Source organism: Lepidochelys kempii, chromosome 6 (genome assembly GCF_965140265.1).
Source record: "Lepidochelys kempii isolate rLepKem1 chromosome 6, rLepKem1.hap2, whole genome shotgun sequence".
Classification (NCBI taxonomy): domain Eukaryota; kingdom Metazoa; phylum Chordata; order Testudines; family Cheloniidae; genus Lepidochelys; species Lepidochelys kempii.
Genome location: NC_133261.1, coordinates 114,562,783 through 114,589,034, shown reverse-complemented (window position 1 = coordinate 114,589,034; position 26,252 = coordinate 114,562,783). Strand labels below are relative to the sequence as shown.

General features: G+C 42.0%; 1 protein-coding gene across 1 annotated transcript in view; it reads right to left on the bottom strand.

Annotated features, from left to right (window-relative positions):
- The window catches only part of TDRD9 (tudor domain containing 9), a 151,152-nt gene that overhangs the window by 46,046 nt on the left and 78,854 nt on the right, over positions 1–26,252 (bottom strand). The window contains exons 10-19 of the mRNA XM_073349793.1: positions 23,133–23,187; positions 22,849–22,933; positions 21,164–21,221; positions 16,088–16,192; positions 13,301–13,398; positions 12,669–12,800; positions 10,444–10,609; positions 10,286–10,349; positions 9,661–9,724; positions 2,416–2,460 (exon numbers count right to left, since the gene is read on the bottom strand). Coding sequence (XP_073205894.1) covers positions 2,416–2,460; positions 9,661–9,724; positions 10,286–10,349; positions 10,444–10,609; positions 12,669–12,800; positions 13,301–13,398; positions 16,088–16,192; positions 21,164–21,221; positions 22,849–22,933; positions 23,133–23,187 — 872 coding nt within the window. The remainder of the gene's footprint in view (positions 1–2,415; positions 2,461–9,660; positions 9,725–10,285; positions 10,350–10,443; positions 10,610–12,668; positions 12,801–13,300; positions 13,399–16,087; positions 16,193–21,163; positions 21,222–22,848; positions 22,934–23,132; positions 23,188–26,252) is intronic.

Sequence of the window (26,252 nt, the reverse complement as noted above, 5' to 3'; positions counted from 1 at the left end):
TCATAACTATGGCACTCGTATACCACAGCAATTGGGGCCATATAAATACCTTAAATAAACTTACCAGTCCAAACCTTCCACATGACCTCCACATTGCCCTGGAAAACAGGGTTTCACTTTTTCTGGATGCACAGTTTTAGCAGACATCAGACAGATAGGTCCTGTGGATAATTTGTCCTGGCTACTCAAGGGAGCTTCAGTAAATGTACACTGGTACTCATGATGTATGTAACAATCAGAAGGGTATCGAGAGAAGCCAAAATGGACTCAATCTGAACACATCGTGCTCTGTGTTTTTTGATGAGGTCATTAATGGGGGAAAAAAGTTACCTCTGTGGGTATCACGGACACTTGCCATGGGGGCAATAAAGGAGTTGTTTTTCAACAGGTAGTGAAAGGTATCTTTAGGTTCTTGGGTTCAGAACCACTTCAAGAGTTTGCCTCAAGTCTTTTTTTCCTTTATCTGGTATCCATCAATCTTCCCTCATGACTTCCTTGAAGGAAGAGTGTAATGGAATGGTGGAGCTAGCTTCGACTTTAGAAAGAAGGAAATGATCTTTAACTTGGGTTTGATTCTCCTTTATCAAGATGAATTTCAATTGTTTCTACATCTCTCCTGGCTATTATTTCAAACATATGTAGCAGAAAGAATTTTGTTTCTTGGTCTCTTTCCCTCCCAGTTCTGACTCTGCAAGTTTCCCTTCCTCCAGAGCTGGAGAATGAATAAAGAGTGAAGCATCTTTTGGACAGCCTTTTTTTTTTTTTTGGGGTGGGGGGTGATTCCCTGATTTTTTCTGTTTAAACTTTATAAGCTATTTATGGGATAAAGCCATCAACTCCATCTCTTGGGAAGAACATTTCCCGGGAAGTGAACCTTTATGGTGAACAGGCAAGGACAGAGGTTCTCCAACTGTGGTCTGTGGACCAACAGTGGTCCACAAGCTCCATTCAGGTGGTTCGCAGATAGTTCCCTCTAAGGTGCACGCCTGGGCAGCCACCCACGAGAGAAAGAAGGGCCACCCACCTAATTCGTAGAGCTGCACAAGCGTGGCTCCACTAATTAGGCGCGTGGACCCTGGAGAAGATGCACATGTAAGGGGAAGTGGGGTGAGAAGAGGGCGTGGGGGGAATTTGGGACATGCAGTTCTGCGGTGGCCTGAGAAAGAGGCAACTTTCCTCAGCTTCAGGGCTGCGGCTGCCAGGGGAGAGACGTCCCTCCTTCCCAGCCTCAGCTTGGGGGCTTCCACAGCAGGGGAGAGAGGGAAACACCCGCTTCCTTCCCAGCCCCAGCTCGGAGGCTGCCGCCACAGGGGAGAGAGGGCACATCCATTGCATCAGAAAGGTAAGACTACTGGTATTAAAATATGAGTTGTGTGCTTTTATTTGTAGAACAAAAAATGTTAATTATTAAGGTTTTTTATTTTTATATAGTGCATTTATCCAAAGTACTTTACAATAGTTAGCTAACAGTACAAACAACATTTGGAAAGATCATTAAGTGGTCCGCCGAGACCCTCAGCAATGTTCAAGTGGTCCGCGAAAAAAAAAAAGTTTGAGAACCACTGGGCTAGGAGGATTCCCCAGGGTTTTTTAAGAAGGTGAGTGGGGGGGTGCTGGATTTCTTGTCTTTAGGGAGCTTGTCCCATTCGATTTTGGAAGGGAGCTCATGACACACACCTGATTCTAGGTGTCTTGCTTTGTTAGGTACCCTGATGGTGGAACGGCAGCTTATCTGAGGTGCGGGAGAGGCCAAGTATGTTTGATGAACTTGGAGCTCCTTTCAATGCAACATGGCTGTCCATGGGCTGGGAGCAGTTTTGGCAGAGCTCACCAGCATTACTGAAAAAAAGCTTCCTAAACATGGTGTATTTCTTCCACTTGGAATGTGCATTTTACTCTGTACTTTCATTATGGTAGAGAAAGGAGCACAACTGAAAAGGATGACCAAATGGGAAAAAGGGGCAGGGGGGGAGGGGAGAGAATCAAGACAGGAGTCAAAAAGTGGGCTATATACTACTACTATGGCGGATGCAAAACCTGCTGACTGTGGACAGTCACTACATTTACACCACCAGACACAGCATGATCAAGCCCTAGAGTCATGAATCAGGACCATCTCTGATACCAGCTAAGAGAGAGGCACAGCCTATTAATGCTGGATTGGGAGCAAAGTCAGGATCATTTGCAACACAGACTGAAAGTTTATAGTGAAATATAATGCAACTCACTATTCATGTTTCTGAATGAACATTGTACCCTCTAACTACTGACAAATTACTCAGCCTTTACTTCCCATTTACAAGTACGTGAAGCTGAAGATTAATGTACAGACTACTTTGAGGCTTCCTTCCTGTGCTGAAAATACAACCCTTCAGTGCCAGTCTTCTACCGTAGATGGAAAAAACATTAACTAACCTTGGGATGCCTCAGTTCTCCTCTTCGTCTGCAGGCTTGCCATGCCTAAAATAATGAATAGCTTTTTTAGTTCTCAAGAACATATTGCATTGCCTATCACAACAAATGAATGTAGGTGGCATGTCACGACAGCAGCGATTCAACAGTCAAGCTGGAAGGGCATATCAAGTGGGGTCCTGTAGGGACTGGTCCTGGGTCTGGTTCTGTTCAATATCTTCATCAATGATTTAGATATTGGCATACAGAGTACACTTACAAAGTTTGTGGACAATACCAAGTTGCAAGGGGTTGCAAGTGTTTTGGTGGATAGGAATATAATTCAAAATGATCTGGACGAACTGGAGAAATGGTCTGAAGTAAATAGGATGAAATTCAATAAGGACAAATCCAAAGTACTCCACTTAGGAAGGAACAAACAGTTGCACATATACAAAACGGGAAATGACTGCCTAGGAAAGAGTACTGTCGAAAATAATCTGGGGGTCATAGTGGATCACAAGCTAAATATGAGTCAACAGCATAACACTGTTGCAAACAAAAGCAAATATCATTCTGGGATGTATTAGCAGGAGTAAAAAGAAAAAGAGTACTTGTAGCACCTTAGAGACTAACCAATTTATTTGAGCATAAGCTTTCGTGAGCTACAGCTCACTTCATCGGACGCATACTGTGGAAACTGCAGAAGACATTATATACACAGAAAGAAGAAAAGGAGTACTTGTGGCACCTTAGAGACTAACCAATTTATTAGAGCATAAGCTTTCGTGAGCTACAGCTCACTTCGAAGTGAGCTGTAGCTCACGAAAGCTTATGCTCTAATAAATTGGTTAGTCTCTAAGGTGCCACAAGTACTCCTTTTCTTTTTGCGAATACAGACTAACACGGCTGTTACTCTGAAACCTATATACACAGAGACCATGAAACAATACCTCCTCCCACCCCACTCTCCTGCTGGTAATTTCCAGCTGGAAATGGCCCAACTTGATTATCATACACATTGTAAGGAGAGTGATCACTTTAGATAAGCTATTACCAGCAGGAGAGTGGGGTGGGAGGAGGTATTGTTTCATGGTCTCTGTGTATATAATGTCTTCTGCAGTTTCCACAGTTTGCGTCCGATGAAGTGAGCTGTAGCTCACGAAAGCTTATGCTCAAATAAATTGGTTAGTCTCTAAGGTGCCACAAGTACTCCTTTTCTTTTTGCAAATACAGACTAATATGACTGTTACTCTGAAACCTGTCATTAGCAGGAGTGTTGTAATCAAGACACAAGAAGGAATTCTTCCGCTCTACTCCGCACTGATTAGGCCTCAACTGGAGTACTGTATCCAGTTCTGAGCACCACATTTCAGGAAAGTTATGGACAAATTGGAGAAAGTCCAGAGAAGAGCAACAAAAATTATTAAAGGTCTAGAAAACATGACCTGTGAGAGAAGATTGAAAACACTGTGTTTGTTTAGTCTGGAGAAGATAAGACAGAGGGGACATAACAGTTTTCAAGTACATAAAATGTTGTTACAAGGAAAATGGAGAAAAATTGTCCTCTAACCTCTGAAGATAGTTCAAGAAGCAATGGGTGGTTTAGGCTGGACATTAAGAAAAACTTCCTGTCAGAATAGTTAAGCACTGGAATAAATTGTCTAGGGAGGTTGTGGAATCTCTGTCATTGTCTAACTTGCTCTTAAAAAAATCTCCAATCACCTGTCAGAGATAGTCTAAATAATACTTAGTCCTGCCTTGAATGGAGGAGACTGGACTAGAAGGCCTCTCAAGGTCCCTTCCAGTCCTACCCTTCTACAATGTCTTCACTACCTGCCGGATCGGCAGTGATCGATTCAGCGGGGAACAATTTATCGCATCTAGTCTAGACGTAATAAATTGATCACCAAGCACTCTCCCGTCGACTCCTGTACTCCAGTGCCATGAGAGGCACAGGCAGAGTCAATGAGGGAGCAGCAGCAGTTGACTCACCGTGGAGGAGACACCAAGGTAAGTCGATCTAAGTATGTCGACTTCAGCTATGTTATTCACGTAGCTGAAATTGTGTAACTTAGATCGATCCACCCTCTCTCCCCTGTAGACCAGGGCCAAGATTCTATGACACTGAGTGCAGCAGCAAGGGCTTAACCACAATACTGGTGTGCTGTCAAATTCAGAGTATAAAATAAGCCAAAAGCATAAGAGGAAAGAGACGAGATGAGACGAGAGAAGACAACATCCAATGACCTCGAAATGACTGATCATCAGAACCGGGACACTGCTCATTCAGCATCACCGTGGACTGTATGAAATTGCAATTTGAGGTGCTTTTAGCTTACTGCAGTAGGGATTTGTGTGTTAATAAAATGCATTGTGTGTTTGAACTGTGTGTGTCAATCACTTATCGGATGGGGATGCCACGTGCTTGGGGAATTCCTGAGACCACCCGAGCGTACTGAAACCATTAGAATAGCACATGCTCTGGGTATCCCTAAATCTGACTGCCAGATGTTGACACTGAACGACAGGGGATGGACCACTTGATAACTGCCCTGTTTGTTCATTCCCTCTGAAGCATCTGGCTTTGGCCACTGTTGGAAAACAGGATATTGGGCTAGATGGACCACTGATCTGACCAAGTATGGCCATTCTTTTGTTCTTAAAATAATCATTTGGCGTGACAACTATGGAAAATTAAGCTCAAAAGAATATTAGGAAGTTCAAGACAATGAAAAGAACAGTTATTTACCATATAGTAACTGTGGTTCTTCAAGAAGCTGTCTGTGTGGATCCCACTGTAGAAATGCATGCGCCTCGCACACGAGATTGAAGTCATCTGATTAGTAGTATCTATTGGGGAAGATAGTCTGAACGGTTTTGCTCTATCAATCTAATAAAGCAAGGCTCTGGAAACATGCAAAATGCAATTTCTTCTCTTCTGGTATAGAATGGGGATTCAGGAAAGAAGACAGGGAGACTGAATGATTCTCATAGAACTCAGACCATCTTGGGAATGAATTTAAGAGTGAGGTTTCAGCACCACTTTGCTCATATGGAATGTCAGAGAGAGATTCAGCCTTAAGTGCTTGAAGCTCACTATCTCCCAGCCAAAGTGATGGCAACTAGAAGGACTGTCTTCAGGATGAGATGATGTAAGGAGCATTCCAAAAGAAGTTCTAAAGGGAGGCTCAGTGAGCCTCAGGAGAATGATACTGAGGTCCCACGCAGTAGGCAGCTCTCTGACTGGTGGATAAGTATACAGTAAGCCCTTGAGAACATTTTTACCATCAGGCGGGAGAAGACCAAGCATGACAGCACAGGTGGATGGCAAACAGAGATTGTTGCAAGGCAGACGTTAATGGAGTGGAACAAAAGGCCAGAGTATTTGAAATCCAACCAGTAGTCAAGGATCTTTGGTATCAAGGGCTCTGGCTGTACTGAGCTGCCCAAACTAAGAACCTCTTTCATTTTGAGGATTAAGTCTTTCTGGTAGACATCTTCTTGCTCTGTATCAGGATCTCTTGGACCTGCAGGGAGCAGTCTTGGTCCATGCTGGTATTTAACCAAACAGCCATCCTGTCAGATTCAGTGACCTTGGGTCTGGATGGAGTATCTGGCAGTTGTAGTGTGAAATCAGATCTAGGCAGTCTAGGACCTGGAAATGTGGTTGAATGAACATCTGTAGCAGGTTTGCCAGCCAAAATTGGACTTGGACAACAGGGAGCTATGAGGATGATCATGGCTCTGTCTTGTGATTTTGGACACCACCATAGGGAAGGGGGACTTGGTGAGAAGCCATATACTTGGGCTTAATTCCACTGCAGAAGGAGGAGGTCTGGTAATGATCCTGTGCTCACATCCCCTCTGGGGCAAAAGTTCTGACATTTCAGGTTATCCTTGGTAGCAAACAGGTCTACCAGTGGGACATGCGCCCTCAAAATGATGGAATATTAGTTCTATGACAGACCTCTACAGCAACCACTTGTGACTGATAATGGATTGTCTGCTCAGGAAGTCTGCCAGGTTGTTGCTGACTCCCACAAGATGAAGAGCCAGGAGGGTTATCTTGTATTGTTGGCACCACGTCCAGAGCTTGATGGAGAGTGGTGATCAGTGGGTGCCTTTTTGCTTATATATGTAGTACTTATTGGATTCACTGGCTGCCTGCATCTGCACTGTGGAATTCTGTAGAACAGGTAAGAATGCCACACAGGCTAGCCTGATGACTTTCTGTTCCAAGACATTTATGTGAAGTCCCTTCTGAGTTAGAGGTCCCTTGTATCTGTAGGTGGTTCAGCTGGGCTCCCTAGGCTGTCCCTGACACATCCAGGATTAACGCCATTGTTGGGGAGAGAAAGTAAGAACAGAACCCAAGAACATACAAGGAATGATACTAGCTACCACATATAATAATAGATTCTAAGGTCAGAAGAGACAATTGTGATCATCTAGTCTAATTTCCTGATCACACAAGCCAGAGAATTTCCCCAAAATAATCCCTAGAAGATTGAGCATATCTTTTAGGAAAACATCCAATCTTGATTTAAAAATTCCTAGTGATGGAGAATCCACCAACCCTTGATGAATTATTTCAATGATTAAGTACTCTCATCGTTAAAAATTTGCACCTTATTTCCATTATGAATTTGTCTAGCTTTGACTTCCAGCCATCTGAACTGTGTTACACCTTTCTCTGCTTCACTGAAGAGCCCATTATTAAATATTCGTTCCCCGTGTAGGTACTTATAGACTATAATCAAATCATCCCTTAACCTCCTTTTTGTTCAACTAAACAGATTGTGCTCTTGAGTCTATTACTAAGGCATCTTTTCTAATCCTTTAATCATTCTTGTGTCTCTTCTACAAACCCTTAACATCATCCTCCTTGAATATTTTGGGTTCTAGAACTGGACACAGTATTCCCGCTGCAGTTGCACCAGTGTCAAATCCAGAGGTAAAATAAACTCTCTCCCCCTACTTGAGATACCCATTTATGCATCAGCTCTTTGGCCAGTGTCACCACCTCAGTTCCATTATGACATGAGGTGGCACTAAGACCTCTGTTCATTTGCTATCTTGCTGGAGAACAAACAGATCTAAGCCAAAGTTGTAGGGCAAGCAGGTGAAATCTGTCAACCAGCACCATATATGTGAACACTAACCTATGGCCGAGCAACCTAAGGCAAGTCCACACTATTGTAGTTGGGTTTGATTTTCTCTCTAGTAACGGTGACTTCAACAACAGGAACCCATCCTGAGGCTATGCTCTGACCGACCTGGAATCTATCACGGCCCCTATGAACTCAATCTTGTGTGATTGGATAAGAGACTATTTTTCACGGCGTTCACCAACAGGCCTAGCTGGGTGAACCCTGAAGAGGGATGGGGAAGAAGGGTGGGTAAAGCGTAAGGAGTGGATACAGATGAGATAGCCTTGGGCGATGATGCCTAGCACCCATTTGTCAGCTATGATAGTAGACCAAGCCTACTCAAAAGGGGAAAGGCAAATGTGGTAACAGGATCTGGACTGCCATTCATGTGGCAACCAACACCCCCATCAAACCTACTGCCTCTGAGAGTATGGCAGTTGTGACCGCCATCCCCTGGAGTACCGGAGTTGTTTTCTCAGTCTGTACACAGGCTTTTGATCCTGTGAGTAGGAGAGTGTCCTCTACTTTTGCTGGGGTTGGTATTTGTGACAAAGTGGACTTTGTTGGTATGGCGGGTTCTGCACTTTTCTTGGTGGTGGGAGGCTAGGACGCCATCCCTTGCCCCTGCTCTTGGGGTGCTGAGGGCCCCATTAGTGGCCCGGGAAGGTGGTTGAAGAGGGAAGTGGGGAAAGGATCTGAGTTTGCTTCTCACTCTGAGCCCCCGCCACTCTCAAACGCTGTGGGTTTCTTACTCTCTTCCCCTTTGGGTAGGGTTACCCTCGGTCCTTGACACTGGGGGAGGGAGTCTCCCTGTTCTGTTGGGACAGGATCTCCCTTCCTCCACTTCTCTGGTCTTTCAATTCTCAGCCACACAAATCTCAACTCCAGTCCTCTCTTTTTCCTTGCTCCCCCTGTCCACCTGAAGCAGGGTTTTTTAATTAGGTTCCTGACAGGACCTTAATTGGCTACAGGTGCTCAAATTTACCTGTATTAACCTCCCCCAGTCTACAGGGAATCACACCTTAAATAGCCTAGGGCTTATATAGCTCCCCTCTACCACTCTCCCATTGCTCCCTGGCCCTGCTGTATCACAAACTTTAGATGAGGATTCAGTCTGTAGATCCCCACAGATTGCCATGTAGTCCTTGAGTCACTAAGCAAATGGAACACTTCATCAGTTCTATTGCTAAAGAGCTCTATCCATTCAAAGGGCAGGTCCTCTAGGGTGGATTGCACCTCTTTCAGGATGCTAGCAGCTATGAGGACCTTCTAACAATCACAGTCATGGCTACTGACCTCATGGCCATGTCAGACACATCCATAGCCACTCATAAATGCTATTTTCATGGCCATCTGGGCCTCTTATGGTATCTTTTAGTTCCTCCCTATTCTCCTGTGGGATTCTGGACAGGAAGCGGGTGACTTTCTTAAGTGAGGAAGTTATACTTTGTGAACAGGACCTGATAGTCCACAGCATGGAGCTGTAACAAGGCAGAGTTTGAATCCTCATGGTTTAGAGTCCGCCATGCCACTACACTAAGCACCTCACCTAGTTATTGGAGGGGTACCAAATACTTTTCTTTTTTTAAAATGTACAATTCTGGGATTTGCAAAGAGGAAAAGAAGTTCTTAGAAGATCTGTGAAAAAAAAAACCCAGAGTTTTGAAGCTCTGAAAAGAGTAGTGGATTGGATATTCACTGAGTTCCATCTTGCTGCCGCAGGCAGTAAGAACGAGCTGGGGGAGGGTCATTTGTCCTTTTATACCCTCCCATGGGAGCACGATGGATCACAGGGTGTGCCACCAGAAACTGCTATTCAAAAGCCACTGTTACGTGCATGAGCCAAGTGTGCACCTACAGCGGGTTCCACACTAACACATACTTGAAGAAGAAACAAGGCTTATGATAGAAACTTCTTTTGGAAACCATCTAACGAGGATATTAACAATGAAATAAGTAGCTCAAACTAACATTGTACAGATTATATTTTAAGCAGCTATTATTAGCCCTGTTAACACTGTAGAGCTTCTACAAGGCTAAGTAAATACATCTTTATGTTTGCTAAATTTCATTGGAAGATCAGCCCTTTCATTAGAATACTAGAAAACATGATTACCTTAAATGCATCCACAAGTGCAATGCAGTCACTCTTACTATTTCCAGAAAAATTCATTTTGCTCCTGGGAATGCAAACAGAAAGGTATCACAAGATAAACAATGAATAAGTTTAAGGCTATTCTGCAAGGTTCTTATATTGCCCTCATCACAGTAGTATCTCAGTGCCCTCCAACAGTGCATTAAGCAACTGTCACATGTGGCTTGTTCTCTCTCATATTGTCACCCCACGGGATGAACTGTGTGTAGTATAGTGTTTTAGTAGGTTTTTTTTTTTTTTTTAAGAATGTGCACACAGCTATGTATTTATCTTAGAGAAGGCATAGGATAAAGTGTGGCTTGCATTTAGAGCGGAGGGGTGGAATTTAGTTCACATGGAAGTCCATTCCAGTGTTTCAGTCTGGTCCTGAAAAAGCTTGGTTTTCTGTACAGGCTAGCTTTATTCTTATAGTAGAAAGGCAAAGTAATATGTTCTCAGCATTGTGATCGACAAGAAGAGATCAAACTCCCGGCACCCTCTCCGCAAAGTCTAGAAGACAAAATCCCAAGACTCCCTGGAGAAGCAGCATGGCTGGCTAGGTATTTGTTTTAAAAACAAGAAGTTAAATATCTTGAAAATAAAATACCTGTATCCATCAAGATGCTGCCTGAAAGGCATTGCAAAAAAGTTCTTCAAAGAAAGTGCTGCAGCTGTAACAAAAATAGATGGAAATCAAGAGCTGCAACACATCCGGATGTAGTTTTATGATGATGGTTCTTAAATGTTTTTTGTTCCCTCACCTACCTATAATAAGGCATTCTTCTAAACATCCAAAGACATGGCCAAGAACTATTAGCTTTCCGAGCTGCTGGTCCACAGGCAATTGTGCCAATACTCTTCCTAAGAAGGTTAGCTCACCATCATAAGGATTTTCTTCTTCAGGAAGTGCACTAATTGCAAGTGCTCCCATCTTTATAAAAATTAATCATATGGTTAATAGCACGACTCAACTTTCCCGACATCAAAGACCTTTGCATCAAAAAAAAAAAAAAAATCTGGCCTAGAACAAGAATTGAAATTAGTAGCAGAAACCACTATAGGTGCTTGGCGGAGAAAAAAGGTTGGGAAGCTTAAACCAAAATTTAAAAAGCCCACTTTTTTGCAGCTAAAACGTGTGTGGTAGAGATTGAAGATGCCAATGAACTACACTACTTTTAAACTGTTACTCCTACATTTGGGGGAAAGGAGGATATGTTTAATGTCACTAATGCTCCCACAGTGTTTACAATCAGCAAGCACAAACTCTGTGCAGAGTTGCGCAATATCAGAACCATTCTCCGAGAATGGAAGAGGTGGACAGAACTTTGGCTTTTATTTATAAACAATTCTTACAGCACATGGCTTCGTTACTATTTCTTTCATACTTTCTTACTAAGGATGCTTGTCTACAAACAGGATTATTTCCCAAATAGTCATCTGTGCCTACTCCTAAATGAAGCCGTAATCCTGTTGTAGCAACATTAAAATTGATGGTTGCAGAAATTATGTTAAAAAGGGGAGTGATGTCCCCCAATGAGGGGAAAAGAAAGTGTTTCTAAACTGATAGGTTTAGTTTTTTTTTGTTTTTGCTTTTTTTCAGTTTTCCATGAGGAGTCAGTACCTCTTTAAATGTCTTATTAGACACAAGTTCAGACTATTTACAGTATATTTAGACTATCTGGGCTTCAGCAAAACAATTAGGAGAAGTGCCTGTGGCATTACACCCCACATTCTTCATACTAATATTATGATATAATTATGGCATAACTATGATGTATTTTATACAAGATAGGTCATACGAGATATAACTGAAAAGGTTATGATTCACTGAACATGATTATCCTATTTGTATGCAAGTATCATTTTGGTATCTGCAGTTAGGAATATTGTCTATGCATCTGTTATAAATGTGTTTACATCTGGGGAACACCCACTAGACAGAAAGCAATCAGTCTAGATAGCTGCCTGGGAAGAGCCATCAGGGAAAACAATAGGTCTTAGAAGATGCTTATCTCCCACCACAGAGCCTGCCTGGGAAGTTTTCCTGAGGATGGTAAAACAGTCTCTGACCCATGGCTGCTATGGCTCTACAGAGGTATGTGACCTAGTCACCTGGTACTGGACTCCATCACAGAATACCAGTGTTTTTCCACTGAAAGGCAGGGAACCAAAAAATTGGAGACAAAGGGTTCCCACCATATGCAGAAGCTATTGAAGGCAGGGGAGTGACATCAGGTTTGTTCTTCACTGACTCCCCACCCAAGAAAACTGCTGGAAATGCCTGAGAAACAAGGACTGAACTGGGGGAGAAGGGCTGAAGCCAGGCTAGAGGGATTTCTAGTCTGTGAAAGGAATACCTGGTGCGGCTTGCCCTCAAGAATCTCTGTGAACTGCTCAAATCATCATTTAGAGTGAGAATTTGCTACTCATATCCAATTTCTTTAGTATATTAAGCTTAGATTGTGTTTTTTTAATTTGCTAGGTAATCTACTTTGATCAGTTTGCAATCCCTTATAATCACTTAAAACCTCTCTTTTGTAGTTAATATGTTTATTTTTGCTTGGTCTAAAACCGGTGTGTGGAAATCATAACCCGGGAGCGGGGGGGAGGAGTTGTTGCATATTGTCCTCCACACTGAGGGAGGGGAGCAAATTTCACAAGCTTGTGCTGTACAGTTCCCTTGCAGTGCAAGACAGTATAATTTGGGGTTTACTCTTCAGAGGGGGGTGCACACCTTGGAAGCTAGTAAGTGCCCTAGCTAAATAGCCTTCCCATGTAGGCTGGTCAGAAAGCCTGTTTTCATGTTATTACAGCTGGATGTGTCCCTACCTGTGTGCTGAAGAAAGTGTGAAACTGGGAGCATGTCTGCAGCTTGTCACAGCATTACAGGGTGAGTGGGAGCCCAGGCTGGTGGGTCAGGGTGCTCAGTGGTACCTCAGTCCCAAGCGGCACCCCGGGGTGGGGGGGAGGAGACCCGTCACAGTGCCTACCTCTTTAAGTTGAAGAATGGTGCGCTCAATGTCACCTATACTGGGTGGAGATAGAGCTGTTGCCAATAAGGCTCTTGGCTCCCCCATATCAAGCAATTTAACCTTTAAGACTGTACTTCCTAATGGGCAACGCTGAAAGGAAAAATAAATTTGTAAATATTATCTTTCCACAAATGGCAGAAGTTAACTCACTTAACTTGCTATATGGAATGTTTCCTTTTATAAAAGCCACATTTTAGATATAGACCGCCAAATAAGTCTATTCGATAACTGAACCATATTTCCCAGAGTTACGGATAGATTCTACTTTTAGCAGGCTACCAAACCATTCAAGATAATGTAGTTTTATTGACCGGATATGTCTTCCTCTACAAAGAGAAAATGGTTAACACATTATGTCTATTTTTCCAGTAGAAGTAACCTGAAAGTATTATTTTACCAGCTTCGTTCTATATTACTAAATATTAGTCAAATTACTCCAAAATATCAACCATTTTTACACTCTCTGAACATGTCAATAACTTTCATAATTATACATTATCTTTAACAACAATGTAGCCACACTTACCACTTGCATCACTAAACACAGATAAAATCATATTACAAAAATTACATTTGAAAATAATTCTTACCAGCATCTCAGGTATTGCATTTTCCGGTATATAGTTTGTCCAGAAGTCCTTGTGTACAAGCCTATAACAGTACCCTTTGGAAACACGTCCAGCACGGCCTTTAAATAATACAGCAGATTAAGGCATGCTTTGGCAATGATTTGTAAACTGACAATCTCAGACTTAAACATGTTATACTAAAAATTAAAAAAGATTCATTCACACACACTCCAAATATTTCACAACAAGACAATGTAGCAAAGGTAACAGACTTGAGTAAAACTCAAATAAGAAAATTCAAACTGAAAATCCCATCTAAAGTCTAATTCCCCTTCCCCATCTTATGCAGCAACTGCAGAATGAACCCTATGAGATCCAAAGTCAGGATCTGGAAGATGGAAGTAAGGACAACTAGCGGTTAGTATGCTAGCCTGAAACTTGGGAGATTTGGACTGAATTTCTTGCTCTGTCACAGACTCGTGGAAGATGGGAAAATCACTTAGTCTCTGGCCTCAGCACCTATCCATAAAATGGGAAAAAACGTGCTTCCCTGCTCACCAGGGTGTTGCCAGGATAAATATATTAAAGAGTGTGTGGCAGACTCAAATACTATGGTTGCTATAAATACCCACCTAACCCCTGAAGTGTATGAGCGGTACTGAGTACATCTGTTTGTTTTGTATAGGAATATCTGGCTTCATATTATATCACTTTGTGGCAAAATGTGCACAAGTCCTGATCCTGCAGTGAGTAACCTGCAAAGCTCACTGCAGGATCAGCACCTTAGTCTAAGCTCTTTGGAGCTGGGACTTCTTAGGCACACTTCCTCTATTGTACAGCACATAGTACACTGATAATTCATAGATTTCATATAATACAAACAGAGTGAACATCATTTGAAAAAAGCCTATGCAGCATGTTAAGTTTCCACATTTATACACACACAGAACAGGAAATGACGAAGTATTTCAGTGAGACTTAGGCTCCTAAATCACTTCTGAAAATGGGAGTTAGGCTCCTTAGTCACCTGAGCACTTCTGAAAATTTCACCTTAGAATTTGATCATCCTCCCATGAAAAAAAAAAAATCCTGTAAGAAAAAAAATTCTGCTAGAAATTTAGAACTTCATTTCATTTTCCCCTTTGAAAGGAAAAGGGTTCTGACCTTGCACTGGGATAGAGGATCTGGTCTGCAAATGCCAAATGGAGTTTATGGCTCATTTGAGAAATAAAAGCACATTTGAACAGATCAGAGGCTATCATGCAGGGAGCTGGCCTCCTCTGTTGATATATCTAAACCTCATACTCCTGGCAACATGGATCTCGTGAGCCTTGCTACCACTGATTCTCCACTTCCTAGAGCATAAAGGATAAATTAGCTGTGATTGCAACAACTTTAATTGCCAGCATGGCTTTTCTCTTGGAAATCTGCAAGATCCAGAGAGGAGCACTAGGACTAATCCTTATCTTGCTACCTTCTCCTGACCAGTATATTACCAATCATGCAATATGCTCACAGAGAGGTTTGCTGAAAGCTTGAGGGGAGGGAGAATGGTTCAAAGTTATCTTTTTTAATTATTATTTAATATAAGCATTCCTATTGATATCTGATTTAGTTAACTGTAAGACCTAAAACCCAAATGTAATGCCTAAACTACATGACAATGTCCCTGTATATTTTATTTCTGCAGGCTGCAATTAAGTATCTAAGTCTTGTCTACATCTGCATATTTTTGAGAATTCTTCCACAACTGCACCACCACCAGTACTAGTGCAGCTCCGCTGCTGGGAGTGCTAGTTTAGGCACTTTTAATCCCTACGCCATCTAAAGCTTCTTAAAAGCAATAGTGAAAAATTTAACACAAAAAAAGGTGACACAGTACTTACAGTTTCTGATTTTTTAACAACTATAACTTCTGATTTTTCCATTATATGTGGAACTGACAGGATCAAGATTGTCATGCTGAAAATTACACCAAGCTACAACTGTGGTTTTGGTTGGCTGGAACATGGAGTACTGTTCTTCCATTCAGCAAGCCTGCTATTTTGCAAGCAGAGCAGCATTCTAGAACATTTCATTGCCATTCCTGTGTACAGGAACAGGACTGGCAGGCAAAGCAGAGGGACAGTGCAAAATGCATGTAACTATATCACATAAATCCAAGGCCCTGGGGCTTTATTGTAGCATCTGAGCAGAATATTTTGAATGTTATCCATGCTGTAGCCTTCATTTTCAAGAATGTATTCATTTTCCAGGATCAGTATGGAAATACACATTTAAAGTAAGTTTGGCAATATTTAACTTGAGGAACTCTGTGTCCTGTTTTAATAATAGATAGGATCACACTTCTGATGCAAATAAATTTTGCTAAAAAAAGCAAGGCAGTCATTTTAAATTTATTCAGAGAGCACAGTGTATGAGTTAAGGAAGAAGTAAATACCTCACTTTAAAAAACAGAATTCTGCATTTAAAACCAAGTACCATTTAAAGCTATATTATTCTAAAAGTATAATAAGCAATCCTCCCAAGTTTTAGGATGTTATGTAAGTTACCATATGAAAAGAAATAAAAATAAAAACAGTACAGGGCAGTATGTATCAACATATTTACGAAATCACATTTGAATATTCTGGAACAGTGACAAATCAAATAACCCAAAAGCTACAACAGACCTACACACAGAGCAAAGATTATGTGAAATGGCCTTTTCACTTAATATTAATGCTGCTAAAAGCCAAGGCAAAACTCCTATGCCATACCTAACAAGTTTCTCTGAAGCTTCTTAACATAAGACTATTGATGCCTTACCTTTCCTCTGATTACAACTAGTCTTAGAAGCCCAGCAAAGTCTCAGGCTCTGATAATTAGTGTCTTCATCGCAAACCAGAGTTCTAGTCAAACAGAAATCGATGACTGCAATTTAAAACAAAAATACATAAACAAACAAACACACACAGTAATTCAAGTATTGCACTGAGGACAAATTTCTGCAATAAAACAAATATTGGTTGATTTTCTGTAGCCATAAAGGATAATCTTAAATGGAAAAAAAACGCAATTAATTGAAAGAAAGTGGGCTAAAGCTCTACATATACACAATTACACTTGGAATAGTCTGAATGTCTACAGTAGCATTCCAAACTAGAATTCCAGTGTTTACTTTGAATTACAACAGAATCTTAGTGCGCACTGGATAATATACATACAGCCATTTCTGCATTTGGATATTCTATCCTAATACTTCTGTTTTATCTCCTAAAATTCTTTTAAAAATACAGCACTAACAATGTGAACAAAATAAGTAAATCACTTGTAAGATATAAGATATAATGAGAAGGCAGTGTGGAGAATATCCACCAGCTTGTGATGTGTATCTGTTACCTTCTGCAGGGGAATTTGCAGCTCATCCACTACCCTCTTGGTAAGATCCCAAAAGTTCTTAAAATCAGCTAGTAATGGAGGAGGGGCGTCACAGCCTCGCCCAGTGAAAATAAGAAGCTTGCTGGAGGGGTAGCTTTCCCTTCGAGCCCTTCCTCCTGTTCTTCCACCCCTGGCTCAGGGGCTCTGGACAGTGACATTGTAGGAGACCATCTGACAGACTCTCTCTGAGACACCCCAGATTCCCGCGAAGTACAGGATCCATAGGTGTTGAGTCCATGGGTGCTCTGGGGCTGGAGCACCCACAGAGAAAAATGGTGGGTGCTGAGCACCCACCAGCAGCCCCCCCCCCTCAGCTCCCCCACCAAATGTTTGCCGCCCACCACCGGCCCCACCAATTGATGCCTCTCCCCTCCCTCCCTGCGCCTCCCGCCCACTGTGATCAGCTGTTTCATGGTGTGCAGGAGGCTTCTGAAGGGAGTGGGAGGAGCAAGGGCATGATGCTTTGGGGGAGGGGAGGGGCCTGGAGGAAGGGGTAGGGCCTGGGGCAGAGCCAGCAGTCGAGCACACTCCACCCCACCCCCCAGTACATTGGCAAGTCAGCACCTTCAATAGGATCCGTACAGCCATCGGGGGGGAGGTCCCCAAGGAGGCCCATACCATGATTGCGGGTCAGCTCGATGGAACTGAGGAGGTCCCTTGTGCTGTGATGGTGAGAGGCCAGGGAAATGAGATCCTCCTGGTCACTGTCAGACTTGTCAGTGGGTAAGGATGGCTCTGACCAGGGTTTGTGCGTTACGTAGCCTAGTATCGAGAGTGATTCCAGCGACCAGGATGTGCTCATAACCAGGGCCCTGGTAGAGAGTAATGGGGACTGCAGTTTTTCCTAACTGTCAGGTCACTAGAGTACCAAACTCTTGCAGCACTGTTAGCTCATACGATGCTGCTGCAGAGTGTCTGTGGTACACGGTCAGTACCAACGTTTGTAAACATACAGAGTGCTCCATAGATGGGAGCTTTGTCACACACAGTACTGAAGGTTTACTCGGTGCCGCTCTTTTAAAGACAGTATGGTAATTGTCTCTCTCGTTAGGGGGTGGTACCGCTGCCTGAGAGCCTGAGCCCCTGATATTTCTAGGTGGTGCAGCAGAACTCACAGTGGAGACCCCCTTCTGGGTACCATGCTTCGGAGTTGCCAGTACCAAGGTGGCAGATCACACTGCAGAACCCCTCTGGCTGGCCAACAACTCGATTTGAGGGCTTGGAGCCCTTTTTCCTTGAGCCTTTATAGGGGAAATCTGCTGTGGTTTTTTGCCAACTCTACCCCCTTTGAAGTTGAAGATTCTGGGGGATGATCTGGGGTCAGCAGAGTCCCATGGCAGCTGAAGTGCCTTCTCATTAGGAGGAGTTTTAAATTCAGCTTCCAGTTTTTACAAGACCTCGGCTTTAGCTGCTGGTAGCGGGAACACTTCTGAGGGATATGGGACTCCACCAGGCACTGGACACAGGGTGTGTCTGGAATCGACTCCTTGCAGGAGAGGCATCTCTTGAAGCCTGGAGAGCTGCACATGCCCCTGGGGGGTGGGGGGACAATTACCCTCCAGCAGTGAAGAATGCAGAAGAGATGTTTTCTCGTCTTTCTTCTTCTTCCTTTTTTTAAACTGAAAGAAGTTAGAATTTCTTCCAGGGGGGCGTCTAGGGGGCCATGCCCCCACCACTTTTTACTAGATGTAAAGGCAAGTAATGGGGGGAAGAGGCGGAGAAGAGCAAATGGCGGGGTAGGATCTTGAGGGAAAAGGACGGCGTGAGGGCAGAGGGGAAGGGGTAGCACAGAGGGCCAGGTCCATGATTCGGGCACTGGTGTCCTCCTCACTTTTAGGGAGCTTCCACAGCTCCTGATGTCTTCTAAACACCCCAAGGGAAGAAAGGGAGGGCTTTCCTAAAAATGGAAAAGGTAAACAGAAGCTTTTTTTCTTTTTTTTTTTTTTTAACCCAACAGGATAATGAAACACTCACTATTAAGAAGAACAAAAGAACCAAAAACTACTACTACTTATGCTAATGACGCAGATAAGGAAGGGACAACTCTCACTCCCTTCAAGGCCAAAGGCGGTGGAGAAGGAACTGAGGAGGATTCGACTGAGCTGCGGTAGATAGCCTGGAGGCAGACCAGGAGGGAAGGACAGCATAAGTGCAGGCTGAATGGACACTGCTACCTAAAATCTTTGATTAGAGGCACAGATACACCCACAGTGGATCACCCAGAGGCATACTACTCGAAGAACAGGATTCTATTTCTGTCTCTTCCACCGAGTTCCTATGTGATGCTAAGCAAGTCACCAAAACCAAACTTTCCACAGATGGTCGCTAAACTGTGTGTTCCTCATTTTCTGGTGACTGACTTGAGACCCAGGAGTCTGATTTGTAGAAATGCTGAGGACTCACAGCTGCAATGTACATCAACAGGAGTTGAACTTTAATATGTAAACTGCTATATTATTCTAAGTACTCTGAAAAATATCAGGTCCTAGGTTTTTAAAAGAGCAAATTGAAAAAAACAAATTCCACCATGTGGCATCATATTACTTTGGGGAGACTTCCATGGCCTGAGTTATACATAAGGTCTGACTATATTATCACAATGGTCCTTTCTGGCCTTAGAATCTACAGAACTATGAATTTTGACACCCCATACTGGTCATCAGCAGACCTGGTAGCTTTAGATCCACTGCACAGATCACTGTTACTTGAACTAATGGAGTAACTAATAGCAATAGTAGGCTGTCATCCTGTGTGTGGACCAGCACCAGAGGAAGATTAAACATTTTGACAGTGGATTTCACAAATCTTTGATGACAGCAGAGGAATGGTGAGACTCAGGAATCTTAGGTTCCATTCCAGGCTGTAAAGGGGAGGGTGGTCTCCCTGGCACATAACCGTATGGCTATTCCTTTCGGAATCCCCTCCCCTGACGCTTCACTCCTTCATACCCATCCCCTCAAATCTGTCCTTGTCCCAGTCTTGCCTTTCCCTCACCTGTAGTTCCTTGTCCCAGTCCCATTGATCTTGCCAACCCAGTCCCAGTCACCACTCCTCAGGCTTCTTGTCCCAGTCTCCTCGCCTGGCCAGTCCTAGTCTCTGCCTCAAGGCTCCCTGTCCGAGTCCCAGTCTTCCTCCACCACTCCCAGTCACATTCCCGCCCTGACTCCTTGTCCCCATTCTCCTTGCCCAGCCAGTTTCAGTTCTCCCTCTCTCCACCCTCTACCCCACAGCCTCCAGTCATCAATCAGCTCCCACACATTTTCCCAATATCACTGGCTCCTTGTCCCCTTCCTCTTTTGTTATCCCATCTCAATCATCCACCAAGGGACTAACATACTGCCCAAGTAACTTTTACATTCTGTGTAGGATGATGGCGGAAGGACAGTAGGATGCACTGTAAGGTCCTTGCCGACTGAAAGATACCTATGTAGATAATGAACTGTAAACCACCTCACTCAGTTATACTTTTCCTTGGTTTCAGCTATCCAAAGAAACACCTTGTGGGAGCCTATGTCAATCTTTACCCCCATAGATGAAGGACAGCTTGGGATGCCAGGAGATGGCTTTGATCTTTGTTAATAACAAGTCTGTATGAATCCAGAAATTTTGTTATTCTCCAAATAGTCTGCTATACTTTATCTACCGAGCGAGCTCTGATCAGAATACGTATTTCCTTTCCTACCTCAGAGCTACTACCAACCCTACCACAATGTGTCTGGATACTCTGGGCTGGCTGCTAGTCCAAGGGTAAGGAGTGAGCAGTAGCTCACAACAGCTTATGCTCAAATAAATTGGTTAGTCTCTAAGGTGCCACAAGTCCTCCTTTTCTTTTTGCGGATACAGACGAACACGGCTGCTACTCTGAAGCACAGTGAAGATATACCTGTGAGCTGCTAACATGTGATATGAAGATATGCTTCTTTCAGATCTATGGGGGACAGAGAGTCCTCTTTGAGACTTTCAGGTCAACACGAGCACCTATCAACAATCATAAATGTGTAACTTCACATAGCTTAAATGGTTCATGTCTAATGTTGCTATCCACCACATGTAAGCATTTTTCCACAGGACAAAGATTCCTCTAACAGGGTTACTTAAGTTACTATGCCTTAAAGACATACCAATTGTTTTTAGCTCTGTCACAACAACATCCACAAGCAGCAAAACTATTTCAAGTGTCAGACACGTTTAACAACCACCATCACTACCTAACTCTCATACAGCAGAGTAGGTCAATCTTAATTTTTTCTCTCTTTTTCTTGTTACCTTTAGAGAAAGTCTGTAAGAGAATCTCTGCTGCTGGGAGAGTGGAAGGGGGTGGAATTCTCACGGTCAAAGTTATTATACAGTAAAGACAGTGATAAAGGCCTTTTTCGATTGGGGATGGGAGGCACCGAAGTAGGGAAATGCAAGTGAAGTACATATAGGATACACATATTCCTAATTCAAATATAGGATACTCACCATATTTTACATCTGGAACTGTTACAGAGCTCTCAGCCATATTTGTAGACAGAATAATCTAGTTCAAGTCCAAAAAGAAAAAAAATATGCAAAGAAAAGTTCACTGATCTATATTAATATATGTATTTATATAACTTTCCTTGGTGGGGAGGAAAAACTGTGAATGAAATAGAAATATGCTATTTGTGTTTTGTGCCCTCTGCCATTTTCCAAAGCGATTTTCTTCAGTATTGTGTCTAGACAACAAAAGGTGTCACAACACTTTGATTTTATTTTTCTAGTGCTTAAAAATAAAACAAAAAGTGCTATAGTAAAAAAATATTTGGAAATGGTTGTCGTAACTTCATAGTACATATATATTTTAAGTTTTTAACTGTAACACTTCAATAATCTAACAGCACTAGAAATCAAGACGCTAACAAACATAGGGCATGATCCAGCATGGAGAACTACCGACACCCAGGAGCAGGAATCCACATCTGCAATTCACTTTGCAGGAACAATATACAATAATTTGTTTAATTATAACTTCATCAAGTCTATTATAGCCCGTCCTTTTTTTTAAGCTGTGGACAGTGATAACAGCCACAGCTGTAAATTAACTGAAGAAAGCTTTTCTGACCTACCAGAAAAGTGATCAGTTTCGAACTTGAAAAAGCTGGATTGTCTTTATACAGTTGTAGGAGAAGAATAAAATTAAAGAATTAAAGTTGACTTACATTTGGCTAAGTAAGTGTTGTAAAGAAGGCCCCAATCAGCAAATAAAAGAAGACCATGAGAATTAGTATTACTTGTAGTGTGGTAAGGATGCATGGTTCTCAAAAAGAAAAGGAGTACTTGTGGCACCTTAGAGACTAACCAATTTATTTGAGCATGAGCTTTCGTGAGCTACAGCTCACTTCATCGGATGCATGCAAGTGAGCTGTAGCTCACGAAAGCTCATGCTCAAATAAATTGGTTAGTCTCTAAGTTGCCACAAGTACTCCTATTCTTTTTGCGAATACAGACTAACACGGCTGTTACTCTGAAACCTGTCATGGTTTTCAAAGTAACTAATAAAACAAAGAGTTGCAGTAACAAGACAAAGAAAAATTGTCTTAAAAGAAACAATCCCCAACCTTCCCACTGTTCTGCTGATAAGCAAAGAGTGGGGGAGAAGATAAGAAAGGAAAGGCCTTGGGAAGAAAGGAGGCTGTAAATATTATCTGGATTAAGACCAGAAATAAGGGTGAATTGTCTCAAGTTGCTTTTTAGCTCAAGTCAATGATTGGCAAGGACATTACTTGTTTGTTGAAGGATATAAAAAGTAAACTCTTAAAGCAGTTCATTGCTAATACCTGCTTGACCATTTTGGAGCGGACCAACTTGGGTCTAAGCACCCCTGGGTTTAGTCCATCTGTAAGTATCTCAATCAAATGCTTTTGTTACTGTTTGGTTGTAGTGAATTGCTTATTATTTAGGCTTTTTATGCATGTCTAGAGCATTCGTATAAATTCCATTTGGCCTTTGGAATTAAGAAAGGAATTTATGCTTAAATTAGTGTTTGGTGGTTTCCCATATGAATATTAATAATTTCAAATATTAGTAATAATTCCACCATCTTAGCGTGAGAAGGTAACGTTGCCTATGGCCAAAACTATCCACTTCTTTTATAAAAATTAAGCCATGTTTCAATACTTGCTTACCTTTCTGTAACCAGGAACTGGAGTCAAAAACACATTATTCTGTTCTTCTAAAGTCACACTTGAATGGAGCAGATATACTTGCAACCTAGAGGAAATGCATCACTGTAATACCTATACAGTAATTCACAATAGTCAGGGGCATAATTACCCCAGGGGTCCCTTTTGGGAATACAACTCACATAGCTGAAGGATTAATATTAAAATACTCAACAGGAATTTAATTAAATTAAAATAGAACTGTACATACGAAAATATTTTACTGTGTGTTACTCATTTTAACTTACCTTTTGTGAATCATGCTTGTGAGAAGCTCATGCATGTAATTCATTTCAGCCAAACCTAGGGGGGAAATAAACAGCTGAGTTAAAATAAACATTTTGATGCTAACTCAAAACCAAAGAAATTAATTATTTTATTCTCAAATGGATTCTCATTTCTGCTTAATTCCTAATTCTTCTTCTATTTCTTTATCCCTTTTCATATACAATTACAACAGAGAGGTTAAATAGAAAACAGGCAATGAAAAGTGAGTATAAAATTACATTCCAAATAAAATGACAAACACACACCTACACTTACTATATGTGGGACTGGCAGTACTACCCCATAATTAAAGTTGCCTGACACTACCCGTTATATTTTTTCCCCCATGAGAAAGCTATATTTAAAGAAAATTAAAGTTGTAAAGTCAATCATTGAAATTCTAGGACGTGCCAGAATTACATGTTGCCTATTGTACTGCCATCTTTAATTGGATGATCACATAATATTTTTCCACAGGACCTCTGACTTGTATACTGCATAGGAGAAACAGTGCTCACTGAATAGGTAGCTATTCGGTATTTCTTTTTATCCTCACCATTCAATGTTCGACTCCATTCCTTATTCATACCACATCATCCAAACCCTACACTGAATACTGATTAGTTTCCATATGGTCTTTTCTTTGACCCTCATAGCTATAGTGACTGAGTGCTTCACAGACTTAGAGATAAATTCATTGTCATAGCCCCTGTGACGTAGGGAGGTAGCCTCGTTTTACAGATAAGGAACTAAAGACGAGAGATAAAGTCCAAAACTGTCAAGTGCCCACTAATTTGGGGTACCCAAACAGATATGCCCAGGCTCTGATTTTTCAAAGTTCTTAGCACTTATACCACTTTATTCAAGCACAGCTCCCATTTGCTTCAGTTGAGACTCCTCAGCATTTCAGCAAATCAAGCCCTAGGTGTCTTAAGTCAGCAAGAATGGCATAGTATTCACCAGAGGTGGTTTTTACCACCTCACGAAAAACCAGTTAGTTCCAATTTAAGGCATTTTCTATTTTAAAAACCATTTTATTAATGCAAACCACATTACAGTGAATTTTAGTTACATATTCAAATTATGGTTATATAATGAAGTAGATTCAGAGAATAATTTAGGGTTGTACAAATAAAAAGTAAGACCGCAGTGGGCGTAACGTTAATATATGTAATTATAATACTGAACATTGGAATGTCTGTATACATTTTTAGTTTGGTATTTTCTCCAAGAAGTAATACATGTCTTGACTCATTTCAATTTTCAACATTATATAAACAAAAGTCAAGAACATCTGATTACATGAAAACAACAATAATGCAAAGTTGTGGGCTTGAAGCATTGATTAAGCAGTCAGAAGCATACAGAGTTGCCTACCACCAGTCCAGGTGCACTTAGCCATGCAGCGTTCTGGAGCAAATGACCAACTTTCATGTAGTGAATACACTGAGCCTATACCTTGGTTTTGAATGGATGTACCCAAAATTTGTTCTGTGCTTGCTGGACACTGATTCAATTATTTTTCCCAGTTTAAAACAGGTTCAGTATTTACCAGCATCCTCTCCTAAACTAGTTTTTCCTGGAAAATTGCCAACCCTGCAAGTTGGGTGCCCATACAATGAGGTATTAGAACAGGAACTCTATGGCAGAGGCAGCGATACAATCCAGTTATCCAGGGTGACATTCAACTGCCATAACCACACGACCCTCCTTTCTCTCTTACCTGCAATCTCATCTGAGGGGTAAAGGGCAGAGTGGCCCCAACCACCCCTCCCCAGTCCCTCACTAATTCAGAGTACAGATACAGAGAACTCCAAAAAAGTGGGGATACAGGCCGAGTTGTGGGACCCACACTGACGACATCTTGAAGAACCACAGTTCCTGTAAAGGTAAGTAACCGTTCTCTCTTCTCAGTGTGAATCCCACTCTAGCTGACCGACAAGCAGCACTGCATCTGGCAAGTGAAATTCAGGAGTTCTGACTGACCTAACTGAACAGAGATTGTAATATTGCTCCCCCAAACCTGGCATCTGATCTTGCAGCTAGGTCAAGAGCACTGCATTTAACAACAGTCAGAGAGTTATTCCATGTGGCTGCCTTACAGTTTTCAGATATGGGTAGGTTTCTGCTATAGTTGAGTGAGCATTAACATTGGATTGGAGAGGTATAATCAGCCATTTGGTAGCAGATTGTTAAGCACTGCATAATCCGTTTTGATATCCTTTGAGAGATGACTTTCGAAGCACCAGAAATGGCCATGAAGAGCTGCAAAGGCAGTCTGAAAGGCTCTCCTCTTTCAATATAGTATGCTCAGTCCCTCAAAACATCCTGTGTGTGGAGCTTTTTCTCTCCTAAGAGGGTTTAGGGAAGAAGACAGATGAGTTAATAGACTGATTCAAATGGAATTCCATGACTACTTTAGGGATAAGCATCAGATGAAATCTGAACATGATGTTATCTTTGAAGAATTTTATTATGGATTGTGTGGTATGTCGTTGAGTATGATAGGTGTGCCTGACATCCTTCACTTAGGACCGCTGTAGGAAACAGGATCCTCTGTCTTGGGTTGGGGCTGCAAAAAAGGGGTATGTAAGCCCACCCAGAAACTAGAACTATGTGCGCAGAAGGCTTTGCTGGGTATTGTTTGACCAGAAAAGCATATAAGACAGACACAGCAGAAACTGAAGCACCAGCAAGAGAAAGCAAAGCAGACAGAGCAGAAGGCTAGTAACGTGGCCCTGAGAGAAAGCTAAAAGAAAGCTTTTTGGGTATAGTGAGCTGACTGAAAAGATGGACTTGTAAAACCAAACAAAGGAACAGTCTCCTGTTTAGTTCCTCTTGTATTCAAGGAAACAAGATTTTGTACATTCTTTGTAAATAAACAAGATTGCACCAAAGGAATACTTAACTCCATCATCAATTTCATTTTGTAACTGGAATGACCCACAACACACTGAATTTGAATAACCACTTGGGACAAAAGAGGTAAAACTGAGAAGGGTTTGGAAGGGCGTCAGACATAAGTTTGAGTTTGCTGGCCCTTCCAGAAGATGTTACAGCAGGGTACACTGTATTTCAAAAGTGGATCAAAAGAAGATACC